General features: G+C 42.2%; 1 protein-coding gene across 1 annotated transcript in view; it reads right to left on the reverse strand.

Moving 5' to 3' along the window:
- The window catches only part of LOC131077633 (protein S-acyltransferase 24), a 179,762-nt gene that overhangs the window by 20,913 nt on the left and 139,601 nt on the right, over positions 1 to 19,248 (reverse strand). The window contains exons 8-12 of the mRNA XM_058015177.2: positions 1,817 to 1,877; positions 1,487 to 1,564; positions 1,265 to 1,363; positions 901 to 979; positions 657 to 805 (exon numbers count right to left, since the gene is read on the reverse strand). Of these exons, the coding sequence (XP_057871160.2) occupies positions 657 to 805; positions 901 to 979; positions 1,265 to 1,363; positions 1,487 to 1,564; positions 1,817 to 1,877 (466 nt within the window). The remainder of the gene's footprint in view (positions 1 to 656; positions 806 to 900; positions 980 to 1,264; positions 1,364 to 1,486; positions 1,565 to 1,816; positions 1,878 to 19,248) is intronic.

Here is a 19,248-nt window from a genome sequence, read left to right on the forward strand (position 1 = left end):
TGTCAAACTGTGGTAAGATAGGAGATTTGCAAATAACAGAACAAAATTTATTTGTGTAATATCATTCATAAAACAGTACTCCAAACTTTGAATATATTCATTCATCAGTCAACATATTATGTTATCCAATGTTCAGTCCTTAAAATATTCTTTCTCCTTTTTTCTATCCTAATTGTTCTTTTCTCTTTCTTCTTATCTCTCTTTCCATTTTTCTACTATATGTATTTTATTACAATTGGGATGTGTTCCTCTAATTATGGTGGGAGTCGGCCTAGAGCTATACATTTCTTTTGTGGTAGGATATGGTGGTCTATACATGCTTCTGTCACCTTGCTGTTTCACCTGCTAATAGAATGTTATACCTCACTGGATTCTGTCCCAACTTGTAAGTTAAAATAGTCAATGCCCAGATGAATGTGTGTCTGAGAGAGAGAGAGGTGGATGTTATACCACACTGGATTCTGTCCCAACTTGTACGTTAAAATAGCCAGATGGTAAATGTGACTATTTTCATTGTTCAGACACATATAACAGAGACACTCCTTACATAATTGTGAGAATAACATACATAACAACCACTTTGGCAACACTAATGTATTATCAGGTCAATGCTACTAATCTTTAATTTATTTTCCCATTAAGATCAAGAAAAATACCAGTGTTGCCTGTACGACAGTCAGTGTTGTAGCACCAATTAAAACAAATGTGCCAACACATAGAAATGCTACTGCACCGGGATGGTAAACAAGTAAATAATGCATCCATGGGCTAGAAGATGAAGGTGCCATAGGATCGGTCCAAAGCCCTGAATTTCAGCACAAATAAATTTTTGTTATCAGGACAACATAGCCAACTCAAATAGGAAATGCAACCCAATTAAAAAAATTACAAATTTCTTACGCTGAATAGCAACTACACAACCAATAAATGTTGCAGAGGTTTGAAGGCATATGAACACAAAAAAGTCCCACTTATTCTTCTGCAAAAAAATAGAGTAAACAGTTTAAAACACAACATACTGTATGATGATCAGTGTCTGCACAAACCCTAACTATTAGACAGAAAATGTGGAAACACAAAAGAAATGTATTCCCATGCTCAATATGTAACAGCATAAATATTGCACTGAATTAAGTACTTTCTAGGTTATGTTCTCTAATATCCTAGATAAGTCTGCAAACAGACTCTCATGAAGATAAAGGATTGTGAGGATAAATAATAAAATATGCAGCTAGCAACCTGTCTTATTGTATCTGAAGCTCACCTTGCCAACACAGTTAGAAATCCATGGGCAATGGTGATCAAATTGCTCAACACAACGGTTGCAAGAAGAGCAATGCTTGGATCGTACAGGCCTGATTATCTGAAGAAATCAGCAAATAAAAACTAACATGCAAATGTTAAATTGAATGACATTTTATTATAGAAATAAATGTGTTGTCTAAATTACTACATTTCAAAAAGAAATATTGATATAACAGAGCACCTTGCAAGTTGGGCAAAGCTGAGACCAAAATCCTGCCCACGGAGCAGAATTGTTTAACTCACTGTTTAACAAAGATTCCTGCAAGAACAGTTAACCCATGTAAATCTACATAAAAAAGGAATTCAAAGAAAACAAAATACAGTCAACCAAACAACGCAACTTACGATCAGGACATATTTACAATTAAAAATAAAAACTAAAAACCATTAAAAAGGACCATATTATTTTTCATAGCTAATATTCATACAACTGACATGTTTCTCCACGAGAATGGTCAGATCCCAAACAAGAAAATATATTGCATGAAACCACACACAGTGCATTACTTACATCTTCATGTTTAGAGGTATGTGAGTCGCGTGAATTCATTTCAATATACCCAGGATCCTTACTGCATTCAAAGACAAAATGTGTGTCAGGACAATATTATGTTCTCCCAGAGAACCAAAGTCACAGAAATATTAAAAAATTAACCGATAGTCAAAGATTTACATAACTTGTAGTGATCAGCTTATAATGGGTAATGGTCATGACAATACTGAACCACAAATATACTTCACATCAAGAATCAATGAAATGGAAGACATCTTGTTCCCTTAATTATTATTCAAAAGACATTTTGTCCCAGTTCACCAAATACATTATCAGCTCTTTTACTAAAGGAAAAACTGAAAACTACAAATGTTATAGAAAATTATCTTAACTGCATTTCCTAAGTTTCCCATCTTACAACTTGATCACTGTATTCCAATTGAAATGAGAACAAGACCCAAAACATATAATGGCTTTTCAATTTATTTATAAATGCACATCTCTAATCATATTAGTTTTGAATACATAATGATGTAAAAGCATTATAAATGCCAGTTAAATTGTCAAAACCCAAAGCAATATTTGTTTACCCCGTGAGGTGTGTTATTAATATTGCATATCAACAGTCAGATAATAACCATAAGATAGAATAGTAACCGGAAACTCAGAGAAATGCTTTCATTAATGCCAAAATGTCTAGTACAATAATCATTCTCTGCATCAATGTATCCAACAACAAGTACAAGAGCATATATAAAGACACAGTCGAGGGTTGCGGTTACCACCCATGGGGAACCGTCGTGCAACGGACAACTACCCTCGACGACACTAACATACTTAACCAACTTAGCTTAACAAGTAGTACAAAGCCCATTTTACGACCAACATCATCCCCCCCTAAGAAAAGTCATCTCCGGACAACAAGGACAAAAATCCGTGACTAACACAACAAAATGGGGATGAAGTACACTATATATAATACGAAAATCACTGAGAAGAAGGGGCTGAGGGGGCGTCTCTGAAGGAGGTAGTTGCACCGCCAATGAAGAAGATGCAGGAACTGCTAACACCAGTCGAGCCCGGAACTCATACACCTACTGCATCCTCACCTGAAAACCCTTTTCTGCTACCATCCGATGCTCAAGTGCGGATTTCACCATTATTGCTTCCGCAAGGAGTTCTTTTTTTCCTTAACATCACAATCCTCTTGTGCCTAAACCAAACTTGTCTGCAAAACACGCTTTTCAGTCTCAGCCTCCACCAACTGCTACTCAAATGATACTGTCTCCCTAGCCAATTTGTCCTCGATAGCCACCCGCGTTGCCCTCTCGGCATCCAACTCCTGGGTACGCTGAGCTAAGTCTCATGCTACTACTGCCTCCAACCTGGTGGTCAGCTCCTCCCGAGCCCTCTATGCATCCACCAAGGCAACCTCACGTCCAACCGAGACATACTCTGAGTTCCTCAAAGCGTACCATTCATGCCTGGAAGTGGCCACAACCCTCTGGCACAAAGGCTAGGAGACGCCTCAAATCCTCTATCACACTCCCCAAAGGCTGATAACTGAACTGAATAACTCCCTGGTGCCGTACGACTTTGCGTGCTTGCAATGCCTTCCCTCAAACTCTGTTTGTTCGCAACCTCCAAATCCGTCTCCCTCTACGGCTTATGGCTTCCCCGCCAATGCTTAGCTTCAGGCTTCTTTCTCACAGTATGGAACAACCCCAACACTTACCGTGACTTCTTTGATGCCCTTCGGCCAACTCAAATGTGTATTGTAGCTCAAAAATAAACTAGGGGTCTGGGGGCACTGCCCCCAGTGGGGTCGAGGGGCCACCAATTTACAATCTTCAGAACCACCCAGAAGTCCATGGCACACATCATTTTTGTGATATTTTAAGATGCCAAAAACCTTCTTCTTTACTCTAATTTTTTCAGCGTCCTGGCTCCAGACTCCATTGAATGATTTTTCAATCTGGTTGTCGTTTTTTTATATTAAATGCATGCTTCTTTGAATGTTGGCGCATTTTTCTTTTCACGTGCCATCACCACTGTTTATCCCTGCCGTGCCGTGGTATTTTTCCTTTCACCCTTTTTTAAACCGCCGCCGCCGTCGTCGTGCTCCTCTAGGCCTACGGTGGTATTCCACCGCCGATGACCTCCGTCGACGATGGTTCCACCGTGGCCACTGATTTTTATTTTTTAATTTAATTTCCTAATCTAATTGTCCAGAGAGTCTTCGGCTCGGGTCTCGTGCCCCTGGGATCGCCCTTCATCCTTCTCAGTTTGCCTCGCCCGAGAGTCTCCCACTTTGGTCCCGTCCCTCTCGGGTCCCCTTCCATCCTCTCGAGTCCCCCTCCAGACTCTCGAGTGTCCTTCCGGCCTCTCGGGTCCCCTGTGCGCTTCTCGTGGTAGGGTTTCAATTTGTACCCGTTGATGGCAAGTCTATTTTCAATGGCCATCCGAAGACTTGGAACCATAAATTCTACAGGGATCACGGTTTCCTTCCTGTACATAAGAAGAAGAAGAAGAATAAAGATTTTGAAGGCTGAGGCCTTCCACACAGGGTTCCAATCGTTGCCGACACGAATGATCTTGGGATTATCTACGTCACCGAGGTTTGTCTCCTTCAATTTTACCTCTTGATACTTGATGGGTTCTTCCTTCGGGAACTGGTGTGCGGTGGTGTCACTCACACGGGCATCTCCCTTCCAATATTCTCTGTATTCCGGCAAATACACCTCCTCTGATACTTGCTCTGGTTCCTCTACTTCGAGCCTGTAGCTTTGGAACATTTCGTAATCCTCCATCTGCCAATGGAAGATGTAATGTCCCCTACTAGGTTTAGTCTCTTTTTAACCATAATTAATCCATATCAATGTACTTATGACTAAAACCAAATTGATTAGGAGACAAAACTATCTTAAACATCACATTTCTTAAGGTACTGATAATCATAACAGAGAAACATAACCTTCTAGTTGATATCAAATTAATAATTCCATCTGATTTATAATCTTATATTTACTTACTCATTCAAATTACTATATATATATATATATATTCAACTAGAGAACATCCCTTATAAAATATTATAATAATTGCAACCATTATATTATTCTCTATAATTATATTATTACTTATTTTAAATACTATTGTAATATACATTGTAATTCAGAGCAGTTCTTATAAACTATTATAATAATTATAATTTTATTATTATTATAATTATATTATTATTTTTATCTAAATTTATACCATTATTAACACTAACAAGTCAGATTTATTATTAGTGTTAATTATATTCTTAATACCAAGCAAAATTAACAGTCCCATATATTCATACTTTACCAGTCCGTATAACTGCTGCATTAATAGTATTATATTTTATTAATAGTATGATATTATGTTAACAGCATCATAATGTGTTAACATTAATAATATTATATTAACATCATCATGTTGTATTAATAGTATTATTGTTATATTATCGGCCATCATATTGTATTAATAACATCCTACGATTTATTAACAATCTTAGATGTTCATATTCTTACCAGCCGTATTACCCAGGTCATGGGACTGCTGACCTCTCTTTATTTTCCTCTTTCCTTGTCCCCTTGTTTCCCTCCTTTTTCTTCGTAAAATCTCCTCCTCCTTTTCTTCACAAGATCTGATATAAAATATGTATGTGTATTTTCTACACGATACACCACTCACATCACTCTTTTCTCAGAGATAACTTTTATTTCACATTCAACACGTATTCACAACATTATTCACTCCATACTCTTTACCCATGCAATCTCTATTTCTTACACACAGAATTATATATTCAGCATTATACTCCACTCTCTTATTCCACACCTACTTTATTCACACTCTCATCGTATTACCCATTACTATGGATGTTATATATTTTCACTCACTTTTTCAGCACTATATTCACCATATATCACGTCACAATGATTCCATCTCTACTTATATGTGTCTTACGTGACTCTTCACCAAGAGTCTTTATTTCAAGTCACCTTTGGAATAATATTACTTTGAAGAGACGTGTCTTCCATTTACTAAATGCTGGCTTTATTCCTCATAGAGCGTGGATACCTTAGTCAACATGTTTCTTTTAATTGATGCCCGTGCCTTTTAATTGTAACCACAATATGTATTATAGTTAATAAACCAGCCATCCCTTTTAAGTTTGCTTAATTGATGACATTTAATCGATGCATACACATTTTATTTGTTTGCTTGTTGACTTGTCTCTTGTTTTATATTAAGTCGGTATTATTTTCTTGATACATATCGTATCATAGTAATTTTTGTTCACTGCAGATATAAATTTATTAGTTCTGTTTTGTCAACGTTGTGGTAAAGTCGTGGTCTATAATGACTTTTACCACTATGAATTGAAGCGCTGTCTTCTCATATCAAATCGCTGCCCTTATATAATCGTTGTGTTGTGTATATTCATTTTAATACTCTTAACAGATCGTTGCGTTATTCCGATCACTGCATATTCGTATAATCACTTTAGTTATTTAATCATTAACAATTATGTTCTCTATGAGTGCTGTTATACTGATTTCTGTGTCTTTCCACGGAGGCATCCTCTTCATATAGAGACGTATGTCATCTTCTAGCATGGAATCGCATCTTCCAGTATTTGTCCAAACATATTTTATTATTAATCACCTTTGACTATTTCTTAGTTCGGAATTGGTCATATTAATCTTTAAATCGTTGCCTTCTTCATGATTATGGTTGCCACTCCTTTGAGGTAATCGCTTAAGTCTTAATCATTGATCATATAATCATTGTCTTCACTCAACATACAGAATCGACCCACAATAATAATAATATTTCTTTCTTGTATCACTAAGAACATGTCGCACCCATAGAATATTAAGTTGCATTTAGGTTCATTCAAATCTTTAATTTGAATGAACAAATAACTCATGATTAAATAATTGGTGCATAAGCCCATTCAGATATAAATTATTATTATTATTTGACAATACGGGGATATCACACGTCACCAGATGTGGGGTTATGACAACCTTCTCACTTTAGAGGAAAATCGTGAAGTCTCATAAATGAGACGATTTTCCCATATTATTAAATGTTAATTAATAAATGTTTTAATTATCATATTTATTTAATCACAATAATCCAATGTCCAAAGAGGGGTTATGACAGAAGAGCCCGTTCAATGACCCCGTCTCTTCCTCGGAGCACTCTCCTAGTTTGAGAATCCCTTCGTTGTTGGGCTCCATGCAGCCCTGTCCTTCGTCCCTCGGGTTGCCTTCTCCTTCACCCTCTGATTCCGAAGATGATGCCAGTTCCTCACTAACCAACTGCGTCCCAAGGTCTATGACAAACTTCCTTCCTCCATTCTCCATAGACAGAGTGTTCTTCTTCCAGTTGTGGGTGGCCTTGGCTGCCACTAGCCACCCTCTCCCTAAGATCGCATCATACCCTTTTTTCTTTAGTGGGATTACCACGAAGCCCAGTATGAAGGGTTGCGCCCCGATGGTAACTTGCTGGCCCATTAGTGTCTCGATGGGTTTGATTCCATGCTGATCTGCTCCCAGCAGATTGAATGTAGATGGCCACAATGTCGGCTTCCCCAGCTTCCGCCAGGTTTCTTTTGGAAGAACATTCACTCCCGATCCACCATCGACGATGGTATCGATTAGAATGATGCCAAGGATACCCATCTCCACAATGGCCGGGTTCCTTCTAGTGTTAACTGCCAGCAGCCTGGGGTCTATTGCAAACCCCCCAAGAACATCCGTGCGGTGGTTGGTATTGGTGCGTGGTTGGGAGAGATTATTCAGCAACGCCGTTCGTAATTGAGGCATCATTTGGAGGAGGTCGTGTACCTTCATAGGCACCTCCAATTTTAAAATTTGATTTAGTATAGCCTCCTCCGCCTCTGGTCGGCTTGAAGTACCCGCCGTACCCTTCGCCTTCGCCCTCTCTCGTATCTCTTTCTCAATTTCTTCCCATGCTTCCCGTACCCTTCGCTTCTCTGTCTTCGGGTCTGGGCACGTTGCTTGTTTGGCTTGGGCGCGAGTTACGGCCAACACTTCCTCTTCTTTGGTTTCCTCAATATTGAGCAAGTTGATGCCGGACTTCGAGCAGGTGGCGTCTTCGTGGTCTCCCGATCCGCACCATTTGCACAAATTTTGTGTGGCCTCTCCCTTCGGGCAGTCTCGGGCGAAGTGCCCCCACTGGTTGCACGCTTTGCATTGTACCATTGGTCGGCCTTTGGAGTCGTATTGGATCCGGCTCCTTGTATTGTTATTGTTGTTTCGTCCTCCCCACTGGTTATCTCGGTAGCCTCCCGATGTTGCATTGTTGTTCGCCTGGGAGCTACTGATACTGCCCGATGTAGTTGGTTGTTCCTGCGTAAGCAATACTTGTTGGTTTCGTGTTTTCATGTTGTAGGGGCATTCCTTGGTGGGATGCCTCATCAACTGGCATATATCACAATAGGCCTTCTTTGGGCAAGAGCCTTTCGTGTGGCCGTCCGTCTTACATTCCATGCACCAAAGCTCCCATTCGTTGGTCTTGCTCGGACCTCCCTTAATAACCTTCAACTCTTTCATCATCCTCAGCATGTCCTTCTGTAGGGCTTGCACCTTTTTGCCGGACTCACCATCGCTATTGCTTCCCTTGGAAGAGTCATCATCCTCAGACGAGCTATCCTTCTTCTTTTTCTTATTTTCATCTTCTTCCGGAGGGAGTGTTTCAATCCCTCCACGAACCATCTCTTTTTCAACCCATCCGCTGGTTGACTCTCCATTTTCCCCAACAGCTCCTTGAGCCGCCGACTATAGGCTCGGACTGTCTCGTTCTTGTTTTGCTTTATGCCATAGATTTCGACTACTATTTCATTGTCGTCTCTGAGGAGGCGGAACTCTATTTCGAGCTCCTTCAGGTTGGGCCATGTGTTGACTTTGGCCTTATCCGTATCGGAGTACTAGTTGATGGCCACTCCCCTTAAGGTTGCTGGAAATTGTGTTACCCATTTGTCCCAGTCAGTAACACCGTTCGCTAACCATATGGTTTTGCAAGTGCGGCAATGGCGGACGGGATCTTCCTTCCCGTCACCGTTGAACTTCGGCAGCTTTTGTTTACTGGCCATTGATGGGGGTCGTGTCGCTTGTCATGCACTTGCACCACTCCCACCCGCGCCGGTGGTGTGTGCTGTTTGAGTGACTGGGGATACGGTGGTTTGTACTTGCGTGCTTGGTGTGATGGGTCCCAAGAGGGGGTCCTGCTTGCCGTGTGCCTGTGCCTCCTCCACACCTACGGTCGTACGGTTGTCCTCCCCTCCGTTCTCACCCTCATTGTCTGTTCGCTCCCTTCGATGGTCCTCCGTGCGTGGTGTAAGGGATAAATTCCCGAATTGATCCCGGGTCTCTTCGACCGGATTTCTTCATAGCCTTGTTTCCTCCAAAAATTCTTTGTAGCTTCTCACCCTACGGTGTTCTGGCGACACGTAGAAATCTCCTTTGGCTTCTGCTCCTGCACCCTCTGTGACACCTCCTTGGTTCCCTTCGAGCAACCCTTCAGTAGGTCGTCCTTCGGCAAGTTGCCGCAGCCTTCATCTACGTTCTACTTGTTCCAGAATCAGGGCTCTTTGTGCGGCGTCCCACTTCTCACTTTGTGCCTTCTTATTTCTATCCTTATTTAATAAGTTGGGCATTAATTCCCGTACATAATGTAGGAGTGTTCTTTATTCCGCCCCTGAGGCTCAAGGTTCAAGTTTCCCGTCGTCGCTTGCCATTACGCTCCTCTTCCCAGCGACAGTTGTTTTCTTCGTACTCCCGGAGGACCTATTGGCGTCCCTCCTCACGCTGGGTTTCCTCCCTTCGGTGCTAGTGGGCAAGGGTTGCTTGGGCTAGGAGACGCGGGAGTTGGTGCAACAACCTATTTGCCGCTGGACTGACGTTGAGAGCGTCCTAGACTACACCCTCGGGTACCTCTTCCTGTGTAGCCTCCCCTCGTACGAAAGTCTCTATAGCCACCTGGAACCGGATCACAAAGTTGCCTGTCAATGAGTTCTCCCCTTCGTAAAGTTATCTCAGTCGGCTATCATCCCCCTCGATGCTATTGCCAATGGGCTGGCCCATTATCCTCCGTAGGCCATTCACGCTCCGTGGCTACCCAAATTCAGACGGCAATGGCGCCAGATGTTTACCCCGTGGGGTGTGTTATTAATATTGCATATCAATAGTCAGATAATAACCATAGGATAGAATAGTAACTAGAAACTCAGAGCAATGCTTTCATTAATGCCAAAATGTCTAGTACAATAATCATTCTCTGCATCAGTGTATCCAACAACAAGTACAAGAGCATATATAAAGACAAGGTCGAGGGTTGCGGTTACCACCCATGGGGAACCATCGTGCAACGGACAATTACCCTCGACGACACTAACATACTTAACCAACTTAGCTTAACAAGTAGTACAACGCCCATTTTACGACCAACAATATTCAAGTTTCTTATGTGTCAAGCTCCACATTAGATAACCCTATAGTAAAACACATAAAGAAGTGTGGGATAATTCAACTTATAGCTGTAAACTATCAGATTATATTAAAACTTACACAGATAAGAGAACCAAATGTACACATGAATACTATGATAAGGTTCCAATCCAATATTGCATCTTCAAAATCATGCACCTCTCATCCATAAACATTCAGGTTTGTCCCTAAAAGATCATCTTCATATTGTCGGGCATTACATGACAAAGAATGCTGTCTCCTTTCAGATGTAGAGATAACAATCTTCTGTGACAACTTTGACCTTCAAAAATAATGCAGATAATCCTCACCACTAGCTTCCATGATATTAAATGCTGTGGAGACCACAAGGGGATAACAGTTGCTGTTAGGACTAGGTGTTGTACACCTTGCAAATCGTAGGGAAATTGTAATTTTTAATTATTGTAATCTGTTGTAATATTTGGACCCTCATGGAATAGGGTACCACACTTAAAAGGAATCTCAAGATTCCTTGGCTGACACAATGCCACTTGGCAATTGTATTATGATGGCTGTAAAAGAACATTGATGTTGAGGTTACAATGTTTTATAGGAAGGGCAGCTTTGACATGTTGTGCCCACACAAAATTACCATCAAGTCGTAAGCCACAAGATGGTTGTTTCTCAATGCAATTTTGCATAGCTCTAATAAGAAGGGAGGGATAATAAAAAAACAGCAATCTCAAACTGATTTTGACGAGTGGGTTTCAAGAAGTCTCTTGATGGAAATTCAAACTTCAAATGACTCTTTCACTTGGACCAATTGGTGACGTGATTTCAGTAACATTTCGGAAAAGCTGGATAGATTCTTTTGGAGAGGTGACCTTGGTGCCTTCCTGTATGGTTTAAAGAGTTCAATCCTTCCTTGGTCAGGATCGGATCATTTCCTAGTTCAATCGGATATCTTTGGATATAAAAGCCTTTTAGGTGTGCCCATTTAAATTTAGTAATATGTGGATGCAGCATGCTGACTTTTTCGATTTAGTGGACAAATGGTGGAAAGAAAGTTCAGTTTTGGGCTCGAAAATGTTTCAAGTGATAGCTAAATTAAGAGCAGTGAAGCAACATTTAAAGAAATGGAATAGAAAGCATTTTGGAAACATCTTTGAGTCCAAGATGACTATTGAAAGTGAGCAGGGCAAGTTGAATGAGGAGGTTCTGGCACTACGCATGAATGAGGAAAGGTTCCTTCATGAGATAAGGCTGCTCAGTAAATATGAAATAGTGTTGGCCAGAGAAGAAATGTTTTGGAGACAAAAGTCTAGGGAAGTTTGGATCAAGGATGCGGACAAAAACACAAAATTCTTCCATAATAGCTCCAAATCATGGAGATTGGTGAATAGGATCACCAAATTATCCAAGGGAGATAAGGTTCTTATAGAAGACGCTGAAGGGACTAAATCCGACACTGTCAATTATTATCAAGACTTGTTAAACAATTGGAGTGGGTTGGATTTGCTGGCCCAAAGGAAGGCATTAGAGAATATTACATCTTTAATTTCTGACGAGTAAAACCAATTGTTGAGATATAGATTTTCAAGGGAAGAAATTAGGTCTGCATTATTTCAGCTTCATCCGGATAAAGCACTGGGTTCAGACAGTTTCCCAGCCTCCTTTTTTCAGAAGTGTTGGCACATTATAGGAGAAGATGTTTATGAAACAATAGAAGAATCAAGGGCCTCAGGTAAGATCCTCAAAGAACTTAGTAATACATTTTTAGCCCTTATTCCTAAGAGAGAAGGTCTTATCTCTTTAGATGAATTTAGATCCATTTATTTATGCAACACTTTCTACAAGATCCTAGCAAAGGTTGCGGCAAATAGGTTAAAGAAAATTTTACCAGACATCATATTGGAGGAGCAAACCAGGTTTGTCCTAAGAAGATCAATTTTGGATGGGGTTAAAATTGCCCAAGATGCAATCCATTCGATCCAAAAGATGAATTCACCGGCTATGCTGATTAAACTTGACATAAGGAAAGCTTATGACAAAGTGGATTGGAGATTTATGTTAAAGGTAATGGAAGCCTTTGGCTTGTCAAAAGAGTGGCTGAATTGGATTTTTAAATGGATATCGTGCCCAAGATATTCAATAACATTGAATGGAGCACCAGAAGGTTTCTTTGAATCCTCAAGAGGTATTAGCATGGGGATCCATTATCTCCCTTTCTTTTTATTATCATGGCGGAGGCCATCGGAAGATCCTTGAATCAAGCAAGAATGATGGGGCACCTAGATGGTATCAAAGTCACCATCAATCTCCTTCCCATCTCCAATTAGTAATTCGCTGATGACACCCTCCTCTTTGGGACAGCAAGGAGGTTGGAAGCCAAGACTTTCAAAGAAATCCTTAAAGTTACACAGCAGCATTGAGCGAAGAAGTTGGTTCAAATAAGTCAGAGATAATCTTTTTATCCAAACCACCCAGGAAAGAGCAAGAAATTATCAAAGTTCTTGGCTAAAGAAACGAGAATTGCCTTGCACCTATCTTAAAATTCCTTTGGACAAAGGCGTTAGATTTAACAGGTTATGGAACAACCTCTATGAAAGAATCTCAAATAGAGCATTGTCATGGAAAGGGAGATGGTTGTCATGGGTGGGACGCATCATAATGTTAAAGGTTGTCCTCTCTGCAATCCCTATATATCTTTTGTCTTGTCTTTCTTTATCGGCTGGGGTAGGGCAGAAAATAAATCAGACTTTAAGGTAATTCTTTTGGCAAGGAAATGAAGAAAAGGATAGGATGGCTCTGAAAGCTTGGGAGAAAGTTTGCCAATCCAAAGAAAGGGGTGGTGTTGGATTAAGACAACAAAAGCTCCAAAACAAAGCATTGGGAGCCAAACTTGTTTGGAGAATGGCTCAAGAACATTATCGTAAATGGGCATGCACCCTGCAGAATAAGTATTTGGGGAGTGAGGATGATTCTTGAATTTTAACAACTCAAGATGCGCCAAAGGGTTCAAGAATATGGAATTTTATGCAGGAGTGCAGGCCTCTTATTTTTGACTATTTGACATGGGACATCCATGTTGGTTCATCAGCCAAGTTTCTCTTGGAGTGGTTTTGTGAGTTTGGATAAAACGTTGGAGGTTGAGGGGACTAAAAATCTTCTCCAACAGCAGTGGGGGATACATGTTAGAGATTACTTGTCAAGAGAAGTAAAAGATGGCATAAGGGTATGGTCTTCCTTGGATAATCTAGGTCTTCCTGCAAGAGAAGTTGATCAGCTTAGAAAGGTTTTGAATGAAAGGTAAGTAGTGCTGCGAGATGGAAGGGATGCCATCAAATGGAATGGATCAAGGACAGGCAATTACAATGTAAAGGGCGGATACAAGATTTTAGAATGTGAGATGCAGCAGTAAACAAGTGAAATTCCATTGCATTTGTGCTGGGACAAACTTTGCCTTCCTAAAGCTGGTGTTTTCTCTGGAGCTGCTCTTCAAGGAAAAGTTTTTACAGCTGATAGATTCAAAAAGATGAAGTATGAGTAGCCCTTGAGGTGTGAATTATGTAGGTGCAGCGAGGAGAATAGTGATCATTTAATTCTCAGATGCCCTTTCACCTAACAATGTTGGACATAGCTGTGTGCAAAATTGGGTTGGAAGACTGCCCTACCCAAAGACATTCTTAATTTGTTTAAAGCATGGCTAACATCGAAAAGAAGAGCTTCTTTCTCTTGCTTGTGAACAATCAGTCCCTCCACTCTTTTATGGGAAGCTTGGAAGGAGAGAAACAAGAAGATGAAAATAGACTCCCTTCTTAATAAGATTGGAGGTTCAATGGTGGAAGTTGCCAATAATTGATTAAGGACTTTCTTGAGTAAACAAATATCATTTAGTGATTGGGATGCAGACATGAAAAAGAACTGGTTTGGGCTGAGAAATCCTCCTTTTGCTGACCTTGGTGGTAGAGAGGCTACGAAATTGTGAGAGGAAGCTCAATGGAAAGCTCCATAATAGAGTTGGGTCATGTTGAACTTCGATGGAGCTTCGAGAGGTAACCTTGGGGAGTTAGGTGTAGGATATTTCATAAGAGACTTGAAGGGGACTATTATTTCCAGCTTTGCCCTCCCCCTCCCAAAAGTAACTTCTGAATTCAAAGCCCTCATTTTAGGTCTTCGTAAATGTAGGTGGTTAAAGTTACAGAGTGTAGAGATAGAGGGAAATGTGGCTATTGTCATTGGCACGAGCGTCCCGAAGGAACCTAGTCCGGACCCAATTCTGATAGCATGCGAAATTTTGCTGAGCATCATACGGCTTATGGAGCATGTTGCAGGATTGACATGGGGCCAAGTGACATACAAATAGACAGCTGGGACCTATCCACAAGTTACACCAAGGAGGTTGACGCGAATCATTCCCAGTAATTAGAATCAGTATTTAAACACATCATGGAGTATGTGAGATCATCAGTAGAGTTGGGGGAGGGTAGTTAGGGAGTAGTAGATAGGGGAAGGGTGATTTGGAAGACTTCTAGTTTGCTGTTATCATTGTAGTAAGTTCATGGCGGCTTGTGAGCTTGCAATGCCCCAAATGTAAGGAACATGTGAAGGCTTGCAGGCATGCTATCATTCTATTTCATCAATAAATGTTAATGTTTCATTTTGCATTCAATTGTGTGTTGTGTTTCGGTATATGTTTGGCTGCAAGGTTGGACAGTCCATTCCGGACCCTCTAACCTTGACTGCATCAAGTAGTATCAGAGCGAGATTCGAACCCGAGGAGGTGGGAGTTCTGGAAGAGCCTTGGTGTGGACAAATCATTGACTGGAGGCAGGTTGTAGTTGTTGTCAACCGATTGCCGAAGTGAGGTAGTTGAAATCCTAAGCCAGATCACTGAATTGATGCAATCACACCTAAATCAAAAGGAAAGATGCTTCTAAGAAGGATGCCAACAATGGCCAATGTCACTGGAAGAGTGGAAGAGACGATGGACATGATGAGAGCCACAGAGAATCGATTGGATGTCATTGAGGAGGATCAAAGAAGGGGTGTAAACCCCAAACTGAAAGAGGAGAGTGATGAGGAAGAGTCGAAGATGTAAGAGCAAGATGAGGAAAGTCAGGAGGAAAAAGAGTCAGATTAGATCAAGATGATGAAGGCAATTGCGAAGATTGGAAAGAGGCCAAGGACCAAAATACCTAGTTATGTCGGAAGCCTGAATCCAAAAGAGCTGATTGATTAGATAAATGAAATGGAGTACTTCGAATTTGAAGAGATTGAAGATCCAGAACGAGTAAGGTTCACCAAAACTAAGCTGAAGGGACATGCTGCCATTTGGTGGAAAGAGGTACAGTTGCACCGAAATCGGAGAGGGAAGGAGCAGATCATGAAATGGGATAGGATGGTAATGATGCTGAAGGGCCAATTCATACCGGCCGACTATGAACTAGAGTTGCCAAAGAAGCTCCAAAATTTGCAGTCGAGAGAGAAGATGGAGTACACCGAAGAATTCCACAAAATGATCATTAGGGCCGAACAAAGTGAATCCAAAAGGGAGAAGGTGGTGAGATACATTAATGGGCTTCGAGCTAATATTCATAATTGAGCTTGGTCTAGATGACCACCATGGAGGAAGCCTAAAAATTTGCACTACGAGTGGAAGAAAAGCTGGCCAGGAGGGTAAAGCGAATGTTGAGTAATAGAAATTGGAGAGATCTGGAGAGATGGACACAATAAACTGAACGGAAGCCATACACAGAGCAAACTAGAGGGAGGCGCCTAAATTGAAGGGAAGAAAGGAAGCCCGAGGAAGATACATACCGCAACCAGAGAGAAAAGGAGAACTATCGCTAGACTAGGGAATACCAAAGGGCAGTGTTGACGTGTTTTTTATGACAGTGTCGAAAACAAAATAAAGTTGCCTAATGGTCACTTCACCCTCTCTTGATCAAAGTTGCCTAGTTGCATGCTAAGATTGTAGGAAGTTCAAACAATTGACTCCAAGATTCCTTTATGCTACGGACGTGACTCAGTTGGCTGATGTGATTGCTGGTAATCCAAGGGGCCTTACGTTTGGATCATTCTTTCACTTCTTTGCTATGGCTGTTTGTCGTAAAATGGGCTTTGTACTACTTGTTAAGCTAAGTTGGTTAAGTATGTTAGTGTCATCGAGGGTAGTTGTCCGTTGCACGACAGTTCCCCACGAGTGGTAACCGCAACCCTCGACCGTGTCTTTATATATGCTCTTGTACTTGTTGTTGGATACACTGATGCAGAGAATGATTATTGTACTAGACATTTTGGCATTAATGAAAGCATTGCTCTGAGTTTCTAGTTACTATTCTATCCTATGGTTATTATCTGATTGTTGATATGCAATATTAATAACACACCCCACGGGGTAAACATCTGGGTAGCCATGGAGCGTGAATGGCCTACAGAGGATAATGGGCCAGCCCATTGGCAATAGCATTGAGGAGGATGATAGCTGACTGAGAGAACTTTACGAAGGGGAGAACGCATTGACAGGCAACTTTGTGATCCGGTTCCAGGCAGCTATAGAGACTTTTGTAGGAGGGGAGGCTACACAGGAAGAGGTACCTGAGGGTGTAGTCTGCGACGCTCTCAACGTCAGTCCGGTGGCAAATAGGTTGTTGCACCAACTCCCGCGTCTCCTAGCCCAAGCAACCCTTGCCAACCAGCACCGAAGGGAGGAAACCTAGTGTGAGGACCGACGCCAATAGGTCCTCCGGGAGTGCGAAGAAAACAATCATCGTTGGGAAGAGGAGAGTAATGGCAAGTGACGACGGGAAACTTGAACCTTGAGCCTCAGGGGCAGAATAAAGAACACTCCTACATTATGTACATGAATTAATGCCCAACTTATTAAATAAGGATAGAAATAAGAAGGCACAAAGTGAGGAGTGGGAGGCCGCATAGAGAGCCTTGATTCTGGAACAACAAGTAGAACGTAGACGGAGGATGAGGCAACTTGCCGAAGGACGACCTGCCGAAGGGTTGCCCAAAGGGAACCAAGGTGTCACGGAGGGTGCAGGAGCAGAAGCCGAAGGAGATTTCTACGTGTCGCCAGAACACCGTAGGGTGAGAAGATAAGAAGAATTTTAGGAGGAACCAAGGCTACGAAGAAATCTGGTCGAATAGACCCGGGATCAGTTCAGAAATTTATCCCTTACACCGCGCACGGAGGACCACCGATGGGAGTGAACAAACGACGAGGGTGAGAACGGAGGGGAGGGCAACCAAACGACCGTAGGTGTGGAGGAGGCACAGGCACACGGCAAGCAGGACCCCCTCTTGGGACCCATCACACCAAGCACGCGGGTACAAACCCTTCACACGCACAAGAACTATTCGAACGGTGGAGACTTGACTTCGTAGGGCCTCTCAAGGCCAACCGTGCACGCCGATGCCGTTACATTGTGGTTGCTACAGAATATTAATGAAATGGGTGGAGGCTAGGGCTCTCCCAGACAACTCTGCAATAAGTATGGCTAAATTCATCTATGAGCAGATTATTACCAAATACAGCATCCCTATTCAATTGCCCAGTGACAGAGGAGGACATTTCGTCAACCATGTGGTAAAGTTATTAAAGACTGAATTCAAAATTTTTCATTCTTTGTCGAGTCCCTACTACCCTCGGGCGAACGGACAAGCCGAGGCCACAAACAAAATCTTGGTCATGATTATCTACAAGTCTTGTGGAGTTGAAGGGGAGGATTGGGAAGAAAGGTTACCGTCGGTACTGTGGGCCTACTGCACGAACTACAAGACCACCACGGGCCACACACCCTTCCAGTTGATGTATGGGTAGGAGGCTGTAGTCCCTGTGAAATTCATGGTACCAAGTTTGCGGATCGCTATTGACAATAAACTCGAGGATATGGAAAGCCTACGAGAGCGATTGCACGCCCTCAATAAACTCGAGGAGTGGAGGATGCTGGCACAATGGGCAACCGAGGTCATGCAGCAGCGATGGAAGCACTAGCACGACAAGCACCTCCGGAAGATGGGCTTTACCCCGGGTCAATTGGTGTTGAAATATAATGGAAAAAATGAGATAAAACCAGGGAAATTTAAAGTAAAGTGGCTGGGGCCCTACAGACTCTGGGGCGAATGGGTCAGTCAAATTGGGGATGCTCGACGGCAGGGAGATTCTAGAGGCCGTCAACGGGTCTAAGCTGAAAATCTATCATGAATGGAGACAGGACACGGGCCCCACCCAGCCCGACGAAGATACCTGTAACACTTTAACAAAAAAAAAAAGAGAGTGGCCACGGGGGCACCACCGTGCGGTGGGCCATTGTTGGGGGACCACCGTGCGGTGGAACCATCGTTGGGGGGGCCACCGCCGGTGACCATCGTGCGGTGGTTGTCCACCGCAGAAGATGCCCCGCCAAAACCGTCACGCCCACGCGACAAGAAATAAAAGTGCCGCCCCAACCAAACTCCCCACCGGACAATATCTTCTGCTCATGCCCACGCCAAAAGAAATAAAAGTGCCCACGCCCAACCAAAGACACATTCGCGAGGGTAAAAGAGATTACAGTCGGGAATAAAGGGAAAGGTGGTGTAACTACCTCAGGCAGTTGAAGACAGAAAGCAGGAACAAGAGAAATGCATTCAACAAGAAAACGACAGTGGAAGACGAATCTGCAGAAGAGCATGGATAAAATGGCAAGGATTTAACCTTTAGGGGTGAGGGTTGCCGGTAGCAGCAAAAAGAAACCACCGACGGGGAAAGCAACAACCAAGGTTACAACCGACACGGTTATATTCGAGGGAGTTAATGGAGAGTGCAGGAGGTGGTGGCAACAAAACCTTGACAACCATGAAGTAAAAAATTCGTTAAGGAAGTCAGGAGTGCATTGGGTGGTTCAGATGCTGGTTTTTCGGATCAAGAAATTTGAGCCACCGATG

This window comes from Cryptomeria japonica, chromosome 6 (genome assembly GCF_030272615.1).
Source record: "Cryptomeria japonica chromosome 6, Sugi_1.0, whole genome shotgun sequence".
Classification (NCBI taxonomy): Eukaryota; Viridiplantae; Streptophyta; class Pinopsida; order Cupressales; family Cupressaceae; genus Cryptomeria; species Cryptomeria japonica.